The 21,892-nt window shown below is 43.1% G+C and overlaps 1 protein-coding gene across 4 annotated transcripts in view; it reads right to left on the bottom strand.

Annotated features, from left to right (window-relative positions):
- CPNE4 (copine 4) overlaps positions 1-21,892 on the bottom strand; it is a 461,864-nt gene that overhangs the window by 149,167 nt on the left and 290,805 nt on the right. For all 4 annotated transcript variants that reach the window (XM_002922652.4, XM_034662003.1, XM_034662002.1 and 1 more), the window contains one exon: positions 3,894-4,073. In XM_002922652.4, coding sequence (XP_002922698.1) covers positions 3,894-4,073 — 180 coding nt within the window. The remainder of the gene's footprint in view (positions 1-3,893; positions 4,074-21,892) is intronic.

Genomic DNA, 21,892 nt, shown 5'->3' with positions numbered 1-21,892 from the left:
GATAATTTGATTGATTTCAGCCTATTAGTGCCCACCCCCAAAGTATGAAAAGGTCAATCATACCTATTACATGGCTGATAATATAAAAGGGTGGTTGCCCCTGAATATACAAGATACCCACAGAGGCTAGTGTGTCACCTGGGGTGGGAGGGAAAGCAGTATGTCTTGGGAAACATGGCTTTGGGCTACTCTGAACAAGTTTGACTTCTTTCTCGCTTGCTTCACCTAAGCCAGATGTTAAAAGAGATCTCAGAACATGTGGCCTCTCCCCGTTATCCTTCTTTAAATCATGGCAGAAGAAAGAGCTTTGGATTAGGGACCAAAAGCTCTTGACTTCTGGTCTTGGCTCTGTCAGGACATTATATCTTTTTGAGCCTGTTTTCTCAGCTATAAAATGCAGATGATGACACCTGTCTCCCCAGCATTGTCAAGAGGATCAAATGAAATGGTCAGTATGGAAGCTCTTTCAAAAGTATCAAGATATATTTAGAAAGTACTATATGTAATCTTACCCTCAGTGCTCACTTCCATATAGTCCTCATCTTGAGGGCTTAAAAAAATTAAGCCAATGCACTCCCCCAGTTTCCCTTTGTTCACCCCACTCCAGACAGTCCGTCCATTTTTCATTGATATGTTTTCATCGGTATACTCTATATCAATCATGGTGCTTTTGGCTCAGGGAATGGAAAACCCCACTCCAAACAAGTTTAACAATAGGACACTTTATTATCTCATGATAAGGAGTCCACAGATAGGGTGGGCTCCAGGTGCAGTATGTCAGCCAGTGCCTCCACCTCTTCTGGCTCTGACCTCACCTTAGGGTTGCTCTCATCCTCACCCCTGCTACAAAGTGGCTACAGTGGTTCCAGGAATCATAGCTAGACAACTCCTTCTTCATATGTGGATATCTCTCCCCCCGCCCCTTAGGGGGCAGATTTCCAAGAAAAACTGTCATGTCTTACTGATTAGAACTAGCCACAAGCCCACCCCAAACCAATCTGGCAAAAGGGAATGCAATTCATATGATTGGCTGAGATTACTCAGGATTTACCCTTGAGCTGGAGATAGGGCTATTATCTATGCAGCCGGATGATGGAAAATGATCTGAAAATGATCAGGGCCTAATGGCTGAAAGAGTGGAGTGACTGGCTATTAAGTAGGCAGCCAATAACGTCTGTGTCACAGATGCCATCAATGCCCTGCTCATTTCCCGGGGCCTATGACTTCAGTGCACATCACTGACTTCTGACCACTAGCACCTGTATTTCTTTGCTTGTAAGCTTCTTGGGCTACTCGCAGCCTGCATTGCTGCCCATGCAATAAGCCAGAAATACTGGGGGACTGATGTTCCCACTCTGGAAACAGCCCTCAATGACTGATGAACTGTATACCCCAAGTATAAATACCCAAGTTCCCTCATCACTAGGGTGAGATAACTCTGTGGTGTTTGCTCTAGACTGGCTTCCAGAATTTCCCCAGCAGAATTAAGCTCCAGTTGGCCACAGTGGTAGCTGGCTTGACAACACTCTCACAGGCTGCCTTCCTTTTCCTGTCTTACTTTCTCATTCTGCTATGACATCTCCTTCACCTCCTTTGACTTCCTGTCTCAGAGTTAGCTTCTTGGGAAACTCAAATGAAGATACTATGTACCATATGCCAAACTTCTTCCTGAATCCACAGTCTTTGTATATAATTTTTTCATCTGCGTGGAATGCATTTCCTCTTTCTTCTCACCTGATGCACTCACTCTCCCTTCAAGTCTTGGTGTAAATGCCACTTCCCTTCAGAATCCTTTGATTGTCTCTCCACCTGACACCATTCTCTCAATCTTTCCTCTCCTATTCCATACTTCTCCTTAACAATAATTACAATGGTTGTAATTTAATTGTTTGTGTGATTTAATTAATTATTTGCTTTCCATCTTTATCCACAACTAGCCTCTGAGCTGCTTGAAGGTAGGGACAATGTTTTTGGCTCAACACTACACCACCGACCTCCAGCACAATGCCTGGCACAAAGAAGAGGGTCAAGGACTTCCTGGCTGCTGGAAAGATGAGGGTTGTAAGTGACTAAAGATGCAAATTTGAGGGTCACTCACATGGAGAAAATGATCAAATCTTTTGATGAAAAAGATCTTTGATTCACATGACTTCTACATGGATCTACATTTGTTTCTTAGGACAGAATATAACTTTGATACATGAGGGGATGTCTGTAATCTCAAAGAGAAACTTGCAGTGGCTCATTTGTATCTGTAAGAGATGACACTTTAACCACCTTATTTTATTTATACATTACAGAATTCTACCTCAAATCCCCTATTCATTCATTCATTCATTCATTCATTCAATGCCTACTACTTATTAAGCATGTAACTGGCAAGACGCTAGCACTATCTGCTATCAACTGTTTTCAAAAGTCATGAGAGAGATTATATTGATGGAGAATATCCCAGATTCCTTCTCTGCCTCCCCTCAGCCATCCCTCTACATTGGGCTTTTGGCTTTCATTAAAAAAACAAGGAACAAGCTCATGAAAGTAATCACTATATCTGCTGAAAAAGGTATCTGAGGACATTGTCCGTTTTGTCACCCAGTGTTCACATGGGAGACGTTCATGATAAGTGGCGTGAGGCACGGTAAAAACAAAAAACATGCATGCTTGTCATCTCTTGGCCAGGCAGGCTCTTTCTTACTAATCCCTAAACCAGACCCTTGCCTCTACATGGGACTGATGCAGGTTTTATGGGGCTTGAGGTTTATATAATTTGGAATCCTTTGAGAAAAAAGTGCAAGACCACAAATAAAAATGTCACGCAGAGCCTTGGAAACACTCTAGCCAAGTGAGGGGCTCTGAAGTTCAAGCTTCACTGGTTTCGCAGTAAATCAGCCTCTGACCCTGATTCAGTGAACCTGCTCTCCTCTGCCCCTCACCCCTGCCACGGTTGTTCTGACCCCCCTACCTTGTTTATCTTGATTTCTTACTTGAAAATTCTTCCTCCTCCTTTTTCAATCTGTGGACTACATTTTTTTTTCAAAGTTTGAATCCACAGTGCCTTCTTTGATTCTAACTAGCTGAAAGCTCTGCCTTCTTGAAGGTCCACACCCTATGACTATAACCCAGGATATTTTGTCTCATTATGGCTTAAATTGCATCATTAATTGCTCTATTTTAGCTACATAGTGTGCCTTCCCCAATAAGAGTGTCCACTTCTTGGGCATAAGGACTATTTCTTCATTTAGATCTCTCCTCAGTGCCTACTAAAGTTCTGGTTACAGCAGTAAGGGAAGGAAAAAGGAAAGGTGTCGTGAAGCAGAATGATGCAGTTTGAAGTGAAGCCAACTTCATTTGAGTTCTAGTTCTGCCACTTGTTAGTGTGGGGCTTTAGGCTTAACCTCTCTGAGTCTTAGTTTTCTCACTGATAAATAGATACAGGAATGATGTTTATTTTGCATCATTTTGAGAATTAAGTAAAAGCCCACTCTGGGCTATTTCTGGTACCAGAAGCTTGGAATACATGTAACTGAGCAACACTCTCGTTAGGGGGGTTCTCCTAGTTGAGTTGGGAGATGGAAATTTATAATGTAACAAAATAAGACTATAACACACAATCAGAGTGCTCAATAGTTGTGAAATAACTGACAGAATGAAGGAATTCAGAAGAGAAAATGGTTAATTTTGCAAACTAAGTAGGTCTTCCCATATTTGCCACATCATCCTGTGTAAACATACTGTTAACTCTAATGGCTAGGACAGTGTATGGGAACTCATAAAATGTGACACGTAAAGGAAAAATAAAACCAAAGGAGAAAGAATGCAAGGAGAGAGGAAAAAGGGGGAGGAAGAGAGTCCTCAAGGAGGTAAGGAGTGGGAAGGGACCTCTGTGGACCCACCTGGCCGAGTGTGCACTCCATGCCACCCAGGAAGTCGGCCTCCTTCAGCCCATTGTGGTTGCTGCTGATGTCATGAACTTCAAACCGCAGACGCTGCACCTCTTCAAAGTAAAAGTCCACAGTGAACAGTTTTGAATACACTGGGTTTATGCAGGTGCGAATCACCTCTGTTCTGTCAACCTGCAAGGAGAGAAGAAGAGAAAACCCCACCAAGGATTAGGGCTTTTTATTACTACCCTTTAGGTGAAATAATCCTCTGGTGCTTCCCCTTCTTCCAAACCATAAGTGCCCTCCATTGAGTTACCAAAGCGAGCCGTCTGAAAGCCCACAAGGAAGCAACTTCTGAGAACGGGTCACGTTTCAAGGAGGGAAATCTTATTAGACAGAATAATTTGAAGCATTGCATTTAGAGTATGTTGTATTGTTAGGTAATAAGGCAACAAGATGGATCAATTATTAGTGACTGCCTGGAGCCCTAGGATGAAAAAGAGTCTGAAAGCACATCTGGGCTCAGGAGAAAAGAAATCTGTAATAGATTAGTAATGTCTGATGGGCACAGTAATGGCAAATGACCAGGTAGGCACCCCATTTTAGCCAATCCTACTCTAACATGAGTTTTGCAACTCCTGATTCCTAACATAATGAAGTGGAAAGGCAATGAGAATGGGAATGAAGATGACTGCCTTTGGTCTCAACTATGCCTTTTATTGGGTTTATAATGGTTGCTAAGTCATTTCAATTCCCTGGAAGATGAAAAGCCCCCTCCTGCTCGAACATTCCATGAGTTATGACTCCCCCTGCCTTCTGTGATAATTGCTCTCCATTTGCCCCTCTCTCTCAGATCCATATCTGCCACTGTCCACCCTACACCTGCCCTTGGAGGCTGACCTCTATGGATGGTATTTCCTGAACTTCCTTGTCCTCTAGATTCTGGTTTGAATCAGCCAAAGGGAGGACTTAGGAGGAGATCAGACAGTGGGAGGATAGAGGTGCTGGCAGCAGCATGGTGCCTCTGCACACATAGAATCTGCTAGTAAACTCCCTTCCACAGAGGGAGCTTTTGTGGGTTCTGGTAACACAATGCCCCCTCCCTCTCTCGACTCTTCAGACCACGGGGTGGTATTGACTTTCTGCTGTTTCTATCCCCTAATGAGCCTCACATTCTTTGTTGGCTCCCTTATCCCTGTCCATGCCCCCAGAAAGCATCCCTCTGTAAAGTGTTTAACCCTTTAGATGAAACTCTCTGGATATGCCATGTGTTTTTGCTGGTACCCTTACCACTAAGGTTCTTTTCTTCTATGTCTGTCACATGTCAAAACACCATTTACAACACCATTTATATCCTGGGATGCTAACCCAAGATCTTAATGACAGCTAACCCAAATTATAGGTAACCCAAGATCTTACAGTATCTCACAACTGGAGATATCCATTACTCATATTTTACAAATCAACTGGAGCCTACATATACTTTTAGCTTTCAAATGGAAACATGGTCCAGTGGATACTTACTAGTGTCATTCATTAGCAAAAACTGGGAAAACCATTTCCTGCACTTTCATTAGAGTACAAAGAAACAGTCTCTCAAAAAACTGAAGGGAAGGGGCGCCTGGGTGGCACAGCGTAAGTGTCTGCCTTCGGCTCAGGGCGTGATCCCGGCGTTATAGGATCGAGCCCCACGTCAGGCTCCTCAGCTGTGAGCCTGCTTCTTCCTCTCCCACTCCCCCTGCTTGTGTTCCCTCTCTCGCTGGCTGTCTCTATCTCTGTCTAATAAATAAATAAAAAATCTTAAAAAAAAAAAAAACTGAAGGGAAGACTGTCTTTAACCATATCATGCACCTACATGTTATCCAGCAAAGAAAAAATTCTTGCTGCAGCCTCCCCTGACATTCCTGCACTCAGTGTTTTGTCCCTGGCCCAATCATCCCTATGGGCCCTATGTGAGAGAGAGTTGTCCTGTAAGGAACATCAACTGCTATTCCTGAGGGGATGGACAATACAGGTTGAGAGGAGAAGGAGAAACTGATTCTGATTATGTCCCTGTTCAACAGACAGAAAACCAAATTCCAAACCACTATTGATTAGCATTTTTCAATAAGCTATTTTTCAGGTCAATGGTTATTTGACTCTTCTGGGTTCTCCTGAAGTCTCAGCTTCTATTTGAACTGAACTTTACATTTTTTAAAAGTTAAATTCAAGTTAGTTAACATATAATGTAGTATTGGTTTCAGGAGTAGACTTGAGCGATTTATCACTTACATAAACACCCAGTGCTCATCCTAAAATGTACTCTCCTTAATGACCATCACCCCCTTCCCCATCCCTTCACATGGCTCCCCTCTAGCAATCCTCAGTTTGTTCTCTGTAGTTAAGAGTCTCTTATGGTTTGGGGTTCCTGGGTGGCTCAGTCAGCTGAGCGTCTGACTCTTGGTTTCAGCTCAGGTCATAATCTCAGTGTCATGAGATTGAGTCATGTGATGGGCTCTGTGCTCAGCAGGGAGTCTGCTTGAGAGTCTCTCTCTCCCTCCTCTTCCCCATGCTCATTCTCTCACTCTCTCTCTAAATAAATAAATCTTTTTTTTTTAAGTCTCTTATGGTTTGCCTGAGTTTTACATTTTTATATAATATTCATTCTGTGGGATAGGACTGAATGCGTCATTGGCTGATTGTATAGGTACAAGGATTTACTATATTGATATAATTTTTTCAGTTGTTAAAAGATCATGGTTTTGAACAGTAGTATAAATCAGAGGTCACAAATCGGCAGTCTGCACGTTCACGCTGGAGGTGTTTTATTGGTCCCGTTTAAACGTATTTCCCCCCTTAATTTGCCAACATAAAAGGCAACAATTGGGGACTGCGCCCTTCAGACGGGGCACTCACTCTCCAAGCTCTTCTGCCTCGGTGACTTTCCCTGTTTGACAACTAGAAGCATTTTTGCAACATCTGGTCCAAATTCACAGAATAATGAGCCATAAAAGAGATTTAATTATATTCATGTGGTGCCTTTCGATATAGGATTTTGAAATAACCCCCGAGAACTAACTCATAGACGGATTCGACATCCTCAAGACACAGAAAGGTAATTTTCTCTCCTTATGGGTGGAACAATAGAGTTCTAGGTGGGTTGAGATAAGACAGGAGATGGAATTCCATCCAATTCCAGTCTTTGTTCCTGTGCTTCAACCACCCCAGATGGCACAAGGGGCTGATGTGCACCAATCCTGCTGCTTTTCTTCTCACTTCTTGATTTTCAGATGACAATCCCACATAGATATAAGTTCATGTTGGCATCAAGCCACACACCCCAGACAGTCTATCCAAGGCAAGCTGCCAACAAGCAACATGGAATGACTTGGTTTTTTTGAGGGAAATGACTGGTTGGAAAGAAATTAAGAAATACACATTTGCATGACCAAGATAGATAATTTCCAAAGATAATCTCAGCGCCAGTGAGACTCCTAAGAGCACAGAGGAGCTCAGAAAAAGAATGATGGTAGAGGAAGTGCTTGCAATACTAACTGCCTAGTTAGAAGATATTTCAAAACTTTCTGTACTCCCAGCCATTATGGGAGATGCATTACCTTTTCTGGAGACTGAAGTCAGGTTTAGTCGGAGCAATAGAGCCTAGGATAGCTCATGTCCCTCACTGCGAGGCATGAAGATCAAGGTGATTGTTTCCAAAAGACCATCCACTGACTGGTGCTACCAGCTGCATCAGAATCCATTGGGCAGCTTTTTTTGAAACTCAGATTCCTCTTCTCTACCACCTTTAATTCTGCCTAATCAAGTAAAGGGTGGGACCCAGAAATCTGCATTTTTAAGGGTGTCCCAGTCAATTCTGATGTGGGACTATCAGAGTAAGGGAATTTTGGATATGTAGGGTCTATCTCTTGCTCTTCTGTGAGGTTTTTTTTTTTTGGTCAAGGTTTATTTTAATCTTGGTGGTCTTCTGTTACCTGGCCTTCAAAAAGTACACTTATCTCCTTTCCTCCCTAGTTGTAATGACTGATATATTCATGTTGCTTTATAATTTGCAGAACATGCTTAACGTCCAGTTTTTTATTTGATTCTTATAGCAATTATGTGATGTAACTTTGTAGTATTCTGTATATGGGAAAAATCAAGGACAAATATCAGCATAAGGTATGGGATGATAGAATGAGTACTTGAACTCATGGCTTCTGACCTCAAAGCCTGGACTATTTTCCTTAATTCAGGTTTATTTGTGAGAATTCCTTAAAAGAAATGGAAAATGTAGCTAGGTATAGTATGATGGTGATGGAATCAATTACTGAGTAATGCTTTTGATGAGATGCCCTTTTAAAAATTTCATCTAAAACATTTCTGAGTATAATACTAAAGTGTATAATAGTTAATATTTATAAAAAGCCTGCCCTGTCATAGGCATTTACTTAATAAATGAATTATCTAGGTATAACTGACATATAATAAATCACATCTAATTAAATTATGCAATTCAGTAAGTTCTGACATATGTACATACTTGTGAAACCATGACCACAATCAAGATAGTGAACATAGCCACTGCCCCTCCAAGTTTCTTCATGCTCCTCTGTAACTCCTTCCTCTCATCCCACCCTTCCCACCCCATTCCCAAGAAACCACTGATCCACTTTCTGTCCTAACAGATCAGTTTGTATCCTCTATAAGGTTTGTCTTTTTATTGCTGAGTAATATTCTGTGGATGGCCATTTGGATTGCTTCCAGTTTGGCTCTTACACATAAAACTTCCATAACTATTCATGTACAAGCATTTGTAGGGACCTATATTTCTTCTTTTGGGTAAATACCTAGGATTGAAATATATGTTATGTTTAACTTTCAAAATTCTAATAGGTGTGTACTGGTATCTCATTGTGATGCTGATTTGCATTTTCCTAGTAACTAATGATGTTCAACATCTGTTTATATGCTTATTTGTCGTCTGTATATCTTCTTTGATGAAGTATCTGTTCAAATCATTTGACAGGCACTCTCTTTTTATCCTTATGACAACATTTTGAAGTGAGTACTATTATTATCCCCTCTTTCTGGGAGGTAGAGAGACCCTGTAACTTTCCCAATTTCACGCAGCTTTCAAGAAAGAGGTAGGATTTGAACCTAGGTAGTCCAACTCCTAAGTCTGTGTTTCACCTTTATGCTATATAGACATGCAAATTTGAAGCTTTTCCACCTAAACCCTGTTGCTCAAGTAATGCATAACCCAGACAACAAATGTAAAACGTGGAAGTGGAGGGGAGTCAGTGAGTGACATTATGGTTGTTCCTCTGCAGATCTGGTTTGTCCACTGGGCATATTAGAGATAGAATAGGGGCCCTGAACATCACCCATAGAGATTGGACTATGCAGGGGACAAAGTCAGTATGTTATCAAGAAACAGATCAAGGGGAGCTTGGGCATAGAGCCTGCTTAAGATTCTCTGTCCTTCTGCCCCTCCTTCTACACACACACTCTCTCTCTCTCTCTCTCTCTCTCTCTCTCTCTCCAATAATAAATAAATCTTAAAAAAAAAAAAAACAGTTCAAGACTCTGCACAGAATGGCTGTCTGCACCCTTGGGCTTCCGAGGGCTGGAAAAGAGGTGAAGGATGTGAAGGTTATATAATGTGATGCTATTAGTGGGGGAAGGTAAAGGCAGGAGCCCAAACTGGTGTCAGTCACTGAGTGGTCTAAGGTTTCTGGAGAAGTACAAGCCCTTATCCCAAAGATAACAGGTACTGGAGAAGAACTACATTATGGGCCCCAGAGAGACTCAAGGATTCCCCCCACCCTAATTAAACAAATAGAGGAACTTTTCTATCTGGTTCTCAGAACCATCCATGTGAATGTACTTCGTAGCCAGCACATGAATACAGAGTGGGGTCCTACAGAGAAACTCTGGAAGATACCTCCTATTTGAAGCAATTATGAAAATGTTGTGGAAGTAACGCACTTCATAAAAGCCACCTCCTTAGGGAATTCTTTTGACCCCTGCCCAGTAAATTATCTCATTCCTTCTTGAAATGGATGGCAAGTTGGGTGGTGACCAATGGTGATGACAACTTTTCTGCTCAGGCAAAGGAAGGGGTGCGAATAAAAAATGATGCACCTAATTGTACATCTTCTTACCTCTCCACAGGAGGCACTTTATAGGTCATCTTTGGTCTTTACCTGCATTAATTTTATTTTACTATTGTTTTTTGTCTTTTGAGAGAGAGAGAAAGAGAGGGGGAACACAGAGGAGCAGAGGGAGAGAGAGAGAATCTTAAGCAGGCTCCACACCCAGTACTACCCAGCGCTGAGCCTGATGTGGGGCTCGATCGCATGACCCTGAGATCATGACCTCAGTTGAGATCATGACTAGGACGTTTAACTGACTAAGCCACCCAGGTGTCCCTACCTTCACTGACTTTAAAACATACTTTTATTTCACAATGTAACGTATTTAAACTTGGAATGCATGTTATAATTGATGATATGGCATTGTTTGATTGGAAGCATTTTTTCTTAACTGGTGATACATGAAAGTGTTTCATTTTATCACTGATTTATCACTTTACAAATGATTCTATTAAATATATCATCCTCATTTTGCAGATAATAAAATCAAACTGCATTGGAAAAGCAGTGGAGAAGCAAGGCTCAAACCCAGTCTGTCTGACTCCAAAATATATGTTCTTTCTACTGTATAATTTGTTATGGATTGAATAATATCCCTCAAAATTCATATGTTGAAGTCCTAATCCCCGGTACCTCAGAATGTGACTTTCTTTGGAATAGAGTCATTACAGAAGAATTTGTTAAATAAGGATGAGGTTATCCTAGAGGAGGGTAAACCCTGACCTAATACAACTGGTCTTTTACAAAAGAAGAAATTTGGACACAGACACACATGCATGGAGATGTCATCTGAACAAGATGGGAGAGATTAGAGATACGGGCCTACACTCTAAGGAACACTACCGGTTGCCAGCAAATCACCAGCAGCCAGGAGAGAGGCATGGAACAGATTCTCCCTGGTGCTCTCAGGGGCACAAACTCTGGCAACACTTTGATCTTGGACTTCTAGCCTCCCAAAGTGTTCGAGAATATATTTCTATTGTTTAATCCAGTCTGTGGTACTTCATTACAACACCCCTTGTAAACTAATACACCATTCGACCTGTCTCAAGAAACATCCAGCCTGGCTTCTCTCACAGATTTACCTCCAAAAAGGCACTCTTCACCCACCACGGTAAAACCTCCAAATGCTCCAGATTAAACTGAGTAAGTAGTTCAGGATTACGAACGTCTCTCTCAGATGTGGACTCTGGGAAACAAACTGAGGGCTTCAGAGGGGCGGGGGGTGGGGCAATGGGATAGGCTGGTGATGGGTAGTAAGGAGGGCACATATTGCATGGTGCACTGGGTGTTATACGCAACTAATGAATCATCGAACTTTACATCAAAAGCTAGGGATGTACTGTATGGTGACTAACATAATATAATAAAAATATTATTAAAAAAAAACCAAAAACAAATGTCTCTCCCACTGCTGATTGAACCCTCCCTTCACCTTCCTGCTATACGCTTAACCTGGCTCTCAAGTAACAGGGGCTCTTGCGTCAGCTGGGTTCTATTTATGGAGCCCTGGAGGTGAACCTGCCTCCTTTTACTACCTGATGTGGCCCCAGGCTTGTGCCATTGATAGTGGACAGTAAAATCACATCACCTTGCCCAGGAGTATGGTGCTCAGAAGTAAATAAGATGAGCATGACCCTATAAGCACCTTCGGAAAGGTCTCAAGTGTCACAGTGACGGGTTCTGGGTCTTTCTCTTCCTTTGTTGTCTTCCCCAGTCCCTCTAGGCTACTGGCTCCATCCAGACAGACCTGAGCCAATCCTGACTCAGTCAGCATCCTGGCAGGGGTCTCAAATATGCCTCCCTGTGCTGAACGCCTCTTTGTCCTTCACAGCTGTTCCTTTCCTCCAATGTGAAAACCCAGTTTGTGTGGCTTAGTTTTCTGATTTCTTCGCCACAACTCATTGCCTTGAGCCCCAGCCCACTTAGCTTGGGGGTTTTGTCACTGTACCAACGCTATATAATAGAAATTTCCCTTGTGACAGAAATGTTTTATATCTGCGCTGTCCAGGATGGTAGCTACTAGCCAGATGTGGCTATTAGGCACTTGAAATGTGGCTAGTGGACCTGAGGAAATGAATTTTTAATTCAATGAGAGCGAAGCCCTGATGAATAGAATTAGTCCCCTTACAAAAGAGATCCCAGAAAGCTCCCTTGCCCCTTCCACCATGTGAGGACACAGTGAGAAGCTGGCAGTCTATGAATCAGAAAGAGGGCTCTCACTAGGTAGTGAATTTGCCAGTGCCTTGATCTTAGATTTCCTAGCCTCCAGAACTGTGAGAAATAAATTTACATTGTTCACAAGCTACCCATTCTACGGTATGGCTAAACTACCCAGTAGTTTAAAAATCTTAACCAATGTACCAGTAATAACCAATGAAAACCAGTAATACTATATTACCAGCCTTTATGGCTCAGCCCCAGGGTACACAGAGACCAGGAAACAAAGTATTGTGGGATCTACTCCACATGTCACACCCCAGCACCTGGATCAGACTTTGTGTACTGGTCCATTACCAATTTTTGGAAACTGCCATTTTGACTGCTGCTCATTTTGCTATAGGACATGAAGAGTTAGTGAAATAACCACATTATGGGTTGGTTTATTTCGATGTCTTATCCAGCTGAGCACTTCATTAATGGTGTGCTCCCAATTTGTGAAACAAGAGTTGGTGAATGTGGTGGTTATTCTCCTTTGCATCTCCAGATCTTTCTGCTCTGCTCTGTGCTCCAAGAAACTGGCCTGCAGGCATTGCTTCGTTTGTATTTTTCTGGCAGCTTGCCTCCTTCAGCCCATGGGAGGCACCAGTAAGAGATCACAAAGTGGGAGGAATGAGGGGCTGGTGTGTTTTTCTTACCCTCTCCCTGCCCCAGGTTGCAATGTTGGCAGTGACTATGTCGCTCCCCCTACAGATCTCCTAGAATCTCTCCCTACAAGGCTCTAGCTCGCACTGGATTCCGGTAACACTGCTATTTCTGCCTGCCCAGTAAGCCTAGTGGTAGCTTTTTACTACTGCTAGTCCCAGAGCATCTCACCATCCCTTGCTGATCCCTCTAACTTTGCCCATGCAGCTATAAATGGTCCCTTTATGAACATGTCTTTTTTTTTGGCTGGAACTCTGATTCAGATAATGCTCTTAAAAATGGTCCAAGATACTGCAAAAACATAGAAGAGCCTTCTGTAGACTAAGAGGAGATGAAACTGTGTCCAGTCTGGTGGCTCATGATGAGTGAATTCTATGATATTTTAGGACTTTGAAAAGTGGCAATCCATATGGGATTCATGTGGTAACTTCCTCTTAGCCACAATATCCTATTCCCCAACCGTGTTCAAATAACCGATCATAAGGAACATTTACTGAGTACTTAGTATGCACCAGGCATTGTCCTAACCACTTCTCATATGTTATTCCACTTAGTCATCCCAACAACCACAGATTACCACTACCACTATTTTACATACGAAGAAACTTAGGGTCGAAGAGGTTAAATTGCCCAAAGTCATCAGCTATTAAGTGACGGAGCCACTTGGGATTTCCCCTAACCCTCTTTCCTGGGATTTTTCTTGAAGAAAACAAATCTATTTAGGTACCCTCTGACCATAGTGGTTTTAAGAAGTGCCCTACCCAAACTCAATACTCCAAATGCTCTTTGAGAGGAAAACACTCTTTAACACCCTCAGCTGGGTGACAGACCCTAAAGTCTTTTCAGTGTGACCGTTGAGTGTCCGGTGCATCTTTCCTAGTCTTCAAACTTTTTCTCCTCCCTCCCCTTTTGTATTTTGCTCTTCAAATTTCCTCCACTTAGCTAGAGGCCCTTTAGAATGGCTCAGGAGGGGGCGCCTGGGTGGCTCAGTCGTTAAGCGTCTGCCTTTGGCTCAGGGCGTGATCCCCACATTCTGGGATCGAGCCCCACATCGGGCTCCTCTGCTGGGAGCCTGCTTCTTCCTCTCCCACTCCCCCTGCCTGTGTTCCCTCTCTCTGGCTGTCTCTCTCTCTGTGTCAAATAAATAAATAAATAAAATCTTTAAAAAAAAAAAAAAGAATGGCTCAGGAGAAATCTGGATGCTCTAAGGCAAGAGGACATAAGAAGATTCTATAACATAAATGGTGTTTTTCAGTCCTAAATCAATTGCTCTCTACCTCCCACTCCAGCTGTAAGCTGGCATATAAATATCAAGCAATCAGAAACTGCCTCACAAAATTCACGCCTGCCCGCTAAAAGCAGGCAGAGGCTGCCAGGATCGGGAGTGGGAAGGTGTTGTATTGCAGGTCACTCCAAGTTGCAGCTGCTGTCAGATCCCCCTCATGCAGGAGCTTGGAGGCTAATCCCACACAAGTGTAAAGCAATTTGCACTTCACGCAGATGTTGGTTATTAACGGGATGTTCCCACCATCTCATCTCTCTGTCACAGCTGTGGAGTCCTCTGGAAAGGTCGTCCAAGACTGGACAGCCTTAGTTTTCTTATTAATTGATGTTTGAAATAGTGAAGAGAAACTCATCTGCAGGGTGCTGCCTACGCATCCCAAGTCCAACATGCTCACCAGGCAGCACAAGGAGCAGGCGGACTCACCGAGGCCGGCCTCCACCCTCCTGTAATAGGTGTCCACGTGGGGGGAAGAAAGGAGAGGAGGTTATCCATAGCTTGGGGTCAGCCCCCTGGGTTCCAATTCCCTTCCCCCCTAACTCCTTTAGAATTACCAATACCCATTCTGCTCGTAAGTCAATTCCCAAATGTCCAAGTTGTGAATCAGTCACACAATCCAGGGGACTCTTCTCCAGTTTTGTCACTGGGTTGGGAAGAGCACATCAGCCTTCTGCCCATGGCACTCCCTCATTCATCCAGAGGTGCTTACCTCTCTTGAAACTTTGCTTTTTTCATGAAGTATATGTTGCTGATAGCAATAAACTCAGATCTCTGATTCTTAGTTCATCTAGCATGAAAATGGCAGTCGCTTTCATCCTGCTCTCAGTTCAGAGTGATTGGTGGGAATGTGGTATTACGAAGGACCTGAGACTACCTCTGTATTTGGTGAGAAGACTGATCGCTTAGCAGTATCTGCCCTGGGTGTACAAGGAGGTGGAAGTGGCTAATGTGTCACATGTATGTCATTCCTCTTCTACTCCGGCAATTCAACGTTTAGAAGAGGAGCCTGGGGCCCAAAGATATTAAAACGACATTCTTAAATTCAGGAAGCTACAAACTAGCAGTTGAGATGTGGATCCAGTTCGATTCTCTGACTCCTAGCGCAGTGCTCCATCTCATCACACCAGACTTATTCCATGATTTCCTATGCAGCTACACAACTTACAGGATCCAGGGCCCGGTGTTTTAGTACCAAAGTTTAATACACAAAAAAACTCACATACACTCAGCCTTTGTTTGTTTGTTTGTTTTTGGAGACATTTTTGTGCATAATGATGGGGGGAGTTGGTTTTTTTTTTTGTTAGAGAGAGAGAGTGCGAGAGCATGCATGGGGGCATGGGTGGGGAAGCAGTACAGGAGGGGCAGAGGCAGAGGGAGATAGAGAATTTAAAGCAGGTTCCATGCTTGGGCACAGCCTGATGCAGGGCTCGATCTCACAACCTTGAGATCATGACTTGAGCCGAAATCAAGAGTCAGACGCTTAACTGACTGAACCCCCAAGCACCCCCAGGCTTTCGTGTGTGTGTGTGTGTGTGTGTGTGTGTGTGTGTGGTTTTATCCATGAGAACTAATTCCCCGCAACATCTAAAACAAAGTTCTAAAAAACAAATTCTCCGAAGAGTGCAACACTATGGAACTAGACCACACCAAGAAATGGGCTAGCCCCCTCCCCACAACAGCATCAAAGAGGTCCTTGTACCAAGCCAGACATGAATAGCCAGCTAAGAGATGGTCAGACATCACTGAGTGTCTCTTGAATGGGAATACTTCACAGCAGCATTCCTGAAGCATGTGCTATAATCACTAGCTCTATAAGCAGCTCCTGGAAATAAAGCATTCTGCAATCAAGTGAGTTTCGAAAGTCCTACCTACTATACCCTTTTCCTACAAAGCCATCATGCAGAGTTTATATTAAAGGCTCTTGAGCTCTGCAGCAAAGAAATGTGTTAACTTCTCTAGTATTTTCCAAACTTTTAAAACCCTCCTTTTCTTCTCAGAAATACCCAACAAAACATATTTCAGGAGTTTGCATTAAAGGGTTATGAAAATAGGTACAGTAGTAGAGAGAAATGAGTTTCTTCTCTACCTGGGGTGGGTTTCAATATGTGCCACAGGACCCTGACCCTCTTTCCACAGTCAATTTAGACCAAACAGATTTCTTTAGCCCTACGTCACAGGCCCTGGTAGGTGACAAGTCTGGGGTGTTGTCCATCTGACGTCACTAGTTACATACCTGGATCCTCTTTTCACTGCAACCCAACAGTTAGCACCCACTCCTTTTGCTCCATTTCTATCTATCGATACAGATACAGATATAGATATAAATCAGTCCAGAGATATCTCTATCTATGTATCTATGTACATATGTAAGTATCATGTTTTGCTCTACTACCTTCTTAAAGATTTATTCTTAAAGCCAAGGAATTTCATGGGGCGCCTGGGTGGCACAGCGGTTAAGCGTCTGCCTTCGGCTCAGGACGTGATCCCGGCGTTACGGGATCGAGCCCCACATCGGGCTCCTCTGCTATGAGCCTCCTTCTTCCTCTCCCACTCCCCCTGCTTGTGTTCCCTCTCTCACTGGCTGTCTCTATCTCTGTCAAATAAATAAATAGAATCTTAAAAAAAAAAAAGCCAAGGAATTTCCAACATTTTACTATATTTGTTAATTTAAAAGCTGAAGCTGCTCACACAGGGTTGAGAGAAAGCATGGGAGGACGGACATCCCAAATTGTAGAAGCATATTCTCTTTGTTTAATTCTGATCATCTGGGCTTCGGTCTCCCCTTCAGTAGGCTGACTGCTAGAATGTTCTAGACTATTATAACAATGACAGCTCCCCCTTCGCCCCAGAAGATTCAAGCTACTCCACATACCACAAAGCTCTCCAAACGTATATTTTTCCCCTTCCTATTCCTCTTCCTTTCCTTGTAAACATCAGAGAGAGAGGTTTTGATAAATGAAAAGGATGAGTAACCAGAAAATTAATCTCAACAGATTTTCAATTCACTGCCAACCACTCAGGTAGACTGATTCTTTAGGGCAAGTATTCTTTTTTTTTTTTTTTTTAAGATTTTATTTATTTATTTGACAGAGAGAGAGACAGCCAGCAAGAGAGGGAACACAAGCAGGGAGAGTGGGAGAGGAAGAAGCAGGTTCCTAGCGGAGGAGCCTGATGTGGGGCTCGATCCCAGAACGCCAGGATCACGCCCTGAGCCAAAGGCAGATGCTTAACGACTGAGCCACCCAGGCGACCCTATGGCAAGTATTCCAAGGCTATCACAAGATAGTATCTGTATTAGAAGAGGTAAAAATCCTTCTCTTTCTTTTGTCTCCCTCCATTCCTTAACTTCCACTTCCCCTGTCTTTCCACACTTATGTACGCACAGCACACAATGCTTCCTCCACAGGGCGTATGTCTCTCTTAGAGGCCTCTTCTCCTGCTGTTGTAGCATCAGTCACGCATGTGTCAGTAATCCTGTCAAACGGGAAGAGCTTACGCTTCGGGGTGCTTCACTGGGTACAAGCGCTGTTAGTGAGTGGAGCCAAATCTTTAGGTGATGAACTTTCCCATCACACTAGCATCACCATCATCATCATTAAAATGATCATCCACAATCAATATTTATTGCAGGCCTGCATTTTACAAGCACGGGGTTGGGCACTCTCATGACTATAAAGAAGTAGCAAATCAGTAACATCTGGAGTGTGCTGACAGCTTCCCATGGGCTCTGTGCTAAGTTCCTGATGCCATTCTCACCCTGAAGCTACACAGGCGCCTGGCTTGGCTCCTTGCTCAACAGGTGAAAGGGCTCAGGAAATGTAATCCAAAATATTGCTTTCTTGGAGCAACATCAGTGATTTCAGTGCCTAACCTTCGCCCCCTGGAGAACTGTGTTTTCACTTCAAATAGCAATCCAAACCTTCTTTTCTAATGTCTTATTTATTCAACTAAAGTGAGTTCTCCACAAATGCTTTTGATTAGCAATTTGTACTCATTTCTATGCATTCTTTCATTCACTCAATGAAGATTTAATGAGTGCATGTGATTTTTCCAGCACCGAGCTAGGTCCTAGGGGTTCAGCCTTAAACTAGAGACATTACCAACCAACGCAAAGTATGGAGTCCAATTTATAATACAGATGTCCTACTCAGGGTCCCATTTATTCTGTGGAAAGCCTTGAGTGCACAGGAAGGACATTCTGTGTAGGCACTGTGGTGCCTACAGTGAAGCCATTCCTGCTCAGAGAAAGCAAGACGGAAAACAAATTCTCCTAAGTGACATCTTTAGATGTACAATATGTATGACAAATACAAGTGGCTCTTCATCAGTTCTGAAAGCCCATTATGCACATTTTATCTGATCCAGCAGCTGTTTTGGGAGCTGGGCTAAATGTTTTTTTTTTTTATTTGTACTGCAAGACATCAGACTTTCAGGAATTAACAGGCTGAGGACAAAATGAAGCAGATTTTGGTTTCACACAGAGAAGACCTTTCTTACAATCAGAAAAACCTGAAGAAGGAATAAGATACTGCTTAGCAGGAATGAAGAAGGAGAGATTTAAAAAAGAGATGCAGGAAGGGGCGAGGAATGGACCAATTCTTAAGCTTTCTTCTAACTCTGGGATTCTAATTCTATGCCTGAATCCAAATACGAATTTTTTTTAACTGGCTTTGATGGCCAGAGAGTGGATAGTTTTTAATTACCTAGAAAATAAGTTTAGTGGTTATGGATTGTCCGTGGTTCATTTCCAGCTCCCTGGTTTTGCTTGATCCAATGTGAGGTCTATTTTTCTTGGTCTAGTACATATGCACAAACATAAACAAAACAGAACAAATGTATTAATCATGACTACTTATTTTCCATATTTTTTATGTGTTGACATCTTGGGGACTTGCTGACTGTGGAGGGACTATCCCTGCCAGGGCTGGCTAATTCTTAGAGATAGTAAAGAAACCTGGATCATGCCCTTCATAAGCAAACCAACCAATCCAGTGTTCATAACCCCAGCAACCGCCTTTATCCAGCTCTTAAGCTCTGGGCCATGATTCCCCTATCCCGATCAGCCGAGGGACAGGTATCAGACAAGTAGGGTCAGCCCCTATTCTCTGGAGCTCACTGAAATTATTCAAACTAGCCAGTCCTAAACCTGCTCACCCAGCCTTGCCCATTCTTCTCCATGAAAAGCACAGTAACGACTCTAGCCCATGCTTCTCCTTACCCCTCTGCCTCCTGACTGACCCCAGTACTTCCCCATGTGGCCTGGTATGGCATGAAGCATGTCTTCTGTTTCTAGGGAAATATAAGTGCAAATCTCCTCCTTTATGACAGTTACTCCGGTGTCTCTGTGTTTCACCATACCTGATTAAAATAAATTCAGGTATCCTTGAAACAACATAACTATAGGCAGACAGACAGTTTGATAGAAAAGAAATACTGAAATGGAAATTTATGGATTATTCTGTGGATTTATTTATTTATTTAAAAAGATTTCATTTATTTGAGAGGGAGAGTGAGCGAGAAAGCACGAGCAGGGGGAGGGGCAGAGGGAGAAGCAGACTCCCCACTGAGCAGGGAGCCCGATACAGGACTCGATCCCAGGACTCTGGGATCATGACCTGAGCCAAAGGCCGACACTTAACCGACTGAGCCACCCAGGCGCCCCTCTGTGGATTTAATAGCTTCTCTCTGGCTTCTGTGATTAGTAAAGGAAAGAAGCTGGCATTTATTGAGCACTACTTCATGCAACTGTACCCACATGATATTACTTAAGTCTCAGAACACACTAGTATTGCAAGGTAGATTTAATCAAATGTCTTCACTGTAAAGGCCAGGACACTAAGTCTGAGGAAGTTAAATAACGCCCAAGGTCGCACGTTCAGGCCCTGGCAGCGCTGAACTTGAAGGCAGGCTTTCTGTTCCAGGTTTTATTGATTTGTTTTTTAAACCATACCGCAGTTACCACTTTCTACACCAAATGTGAATGTCAGAACAGCCTGCCTTGACTTGGCTTCAAGGTAGCAAACAGTCAGAACGGGAACGGATTCTGCTCGTTTCCGACCCATACAGCCAGTTGGATCCTTGAGACAACAGCATATGCTAAACTTGATGGATGAAAAAAGCATGTTTATAAGCAAGTACTATGGGTACAGGATGAGGCATATGAGGTGCTGAAACGCAATCTGTCTAGTCTGGCTTCCAGTGGCACTGGCCTGTGGCTGATGGAGCCAAGTGTTTCCTAGCCCTAGGCTCAGGCAGAACTCTTCTATTCACACCTAAATGCCTTAGCTCAGCTCTCCAAGTTGGGATGATCCAAGGCTTAGTTCTTGGACTGCTTTTATTTTATCTCTACACTGGCCCCAATCCTATGGTTTTAAATAAAACTGATAAACCAATGACTTCCAAAGTACTCTCCCAAGCCCAGATGTCCACCCTGAACATCAGACACACAAATTTATCTGCACTGTCCCCACCCCCACCTTGGTGCAGTGACAGAGATGTTCTGCCCAACGAGAGAAGCAAAACTTAAAGAGGAGTGTTCTGCCAAAGGGGGCTGATTTTACTTTGAACAAAGCCTGGAGAAGTTCTCCTAAACACCTTGATGTTGAAAACCACAGAGATCTCGGTGATGAGCAGTGAAGAGAGGGCTGGAAGTCCCATGATCCTAGTAGTAATAAGCCACCTGGCAGACCAGCCAAAAACTTAACAGAGAAAACTAGGGAAAGGGAAAGCTAGGAAGGGTCCTTGGTGGGGAGAGGGTAGGTGGGTTAGGAAGGCTGGGGCATGCTCTAAGCTGCACACATTCAGGAACAAGCAGAGCAGAACATGGGACAGACACCAAAGCATCTCCTAAGCCACGTGGAGATCCATCAGCAAAACGAGGAGGCCTATGAGCTCAAGGGCATTAAGCACAATTCAGACCAACAGCAGATAAATATTAAGCTACTCTGACTTGGAGATGACTCCTAGGAAGCCAGGCTTTAAAAATAAAATCATAGTCATCCCTGATGGTCTGGGAGACTGTGTACATACTCAAGGTTCACCCTTTCAGAGCAGACTGGAGAAAGAACCTCAAAACTACTGCTTAATAGGAGGGAAAATTGAAACTCCTTGAGCTATAAAAAGTCTCCAAGCCCCCCACCTGCTCCCCCTGGTCCCATGCCTCATGTGCAATAGTAAATTGTGAAAATCTAACTGGACAAGGGGGTTTAAGCACAGACTCAGCTGCCCACTCTGTCTCTCTGGTCAACATTTCACAGGCATCTCCAACTTGACATGTCAAAACAGAGCTCCTGATAACCACTCTTGATTTTTTGAAGGAAAATTAGAGAGAAAAAATTCCAAATTAATGAGGGCACAAGAATAGCAACTTTATCAGATGAGCAAAAGTAAGGAAAATGAACAAAAAAGAACAACGTAAAATAAATAGTAAACATAAAATATGATGAAGAAACAAAATAAATAGAACAGTCTTTGCGTAAATGTAAATAGACTGAATTCTCCCGTTAAATACAAAGACTGTCTTATTGGCTTAAAAAAACTGGTTAATGCGGGGCGCCTGGGTGGCACAGCGGTTAAGCGTTTGCCTTCGGCTCAGGGCGTGATCCCGGCATTATGGGATCGAGCCCCACATCAGGCTCCTCTGCTATGAGCCTGCTTCTTCCTCTCCCACTCCCCCTGCTTGTGTTCCCTCTCTCGCTGGCTGTCTCTATCTCTGTCAAATAAATAAATGT

Source organism: Ailuropoda melanoleuca, chromosome 6 (genome assembly GCF_002007445.2).
Source record: "Ailuropoda melanoleuca isolate Jingjing chromosome 6, ASM200744v2, whole genome shotgun sequence".
Lineage (NCBI taxonomy): Eukaryota > Metazoa > Chordata > Mammalia > Carnivora > Ursidae > Ailuropoda > Ailuropoda melanoleuca.
The sequence above is the reverse complement of the archived record's forward strand: the minus strand, read 5'-3'. Positions and strand labels throughout refer to the sequence as shown.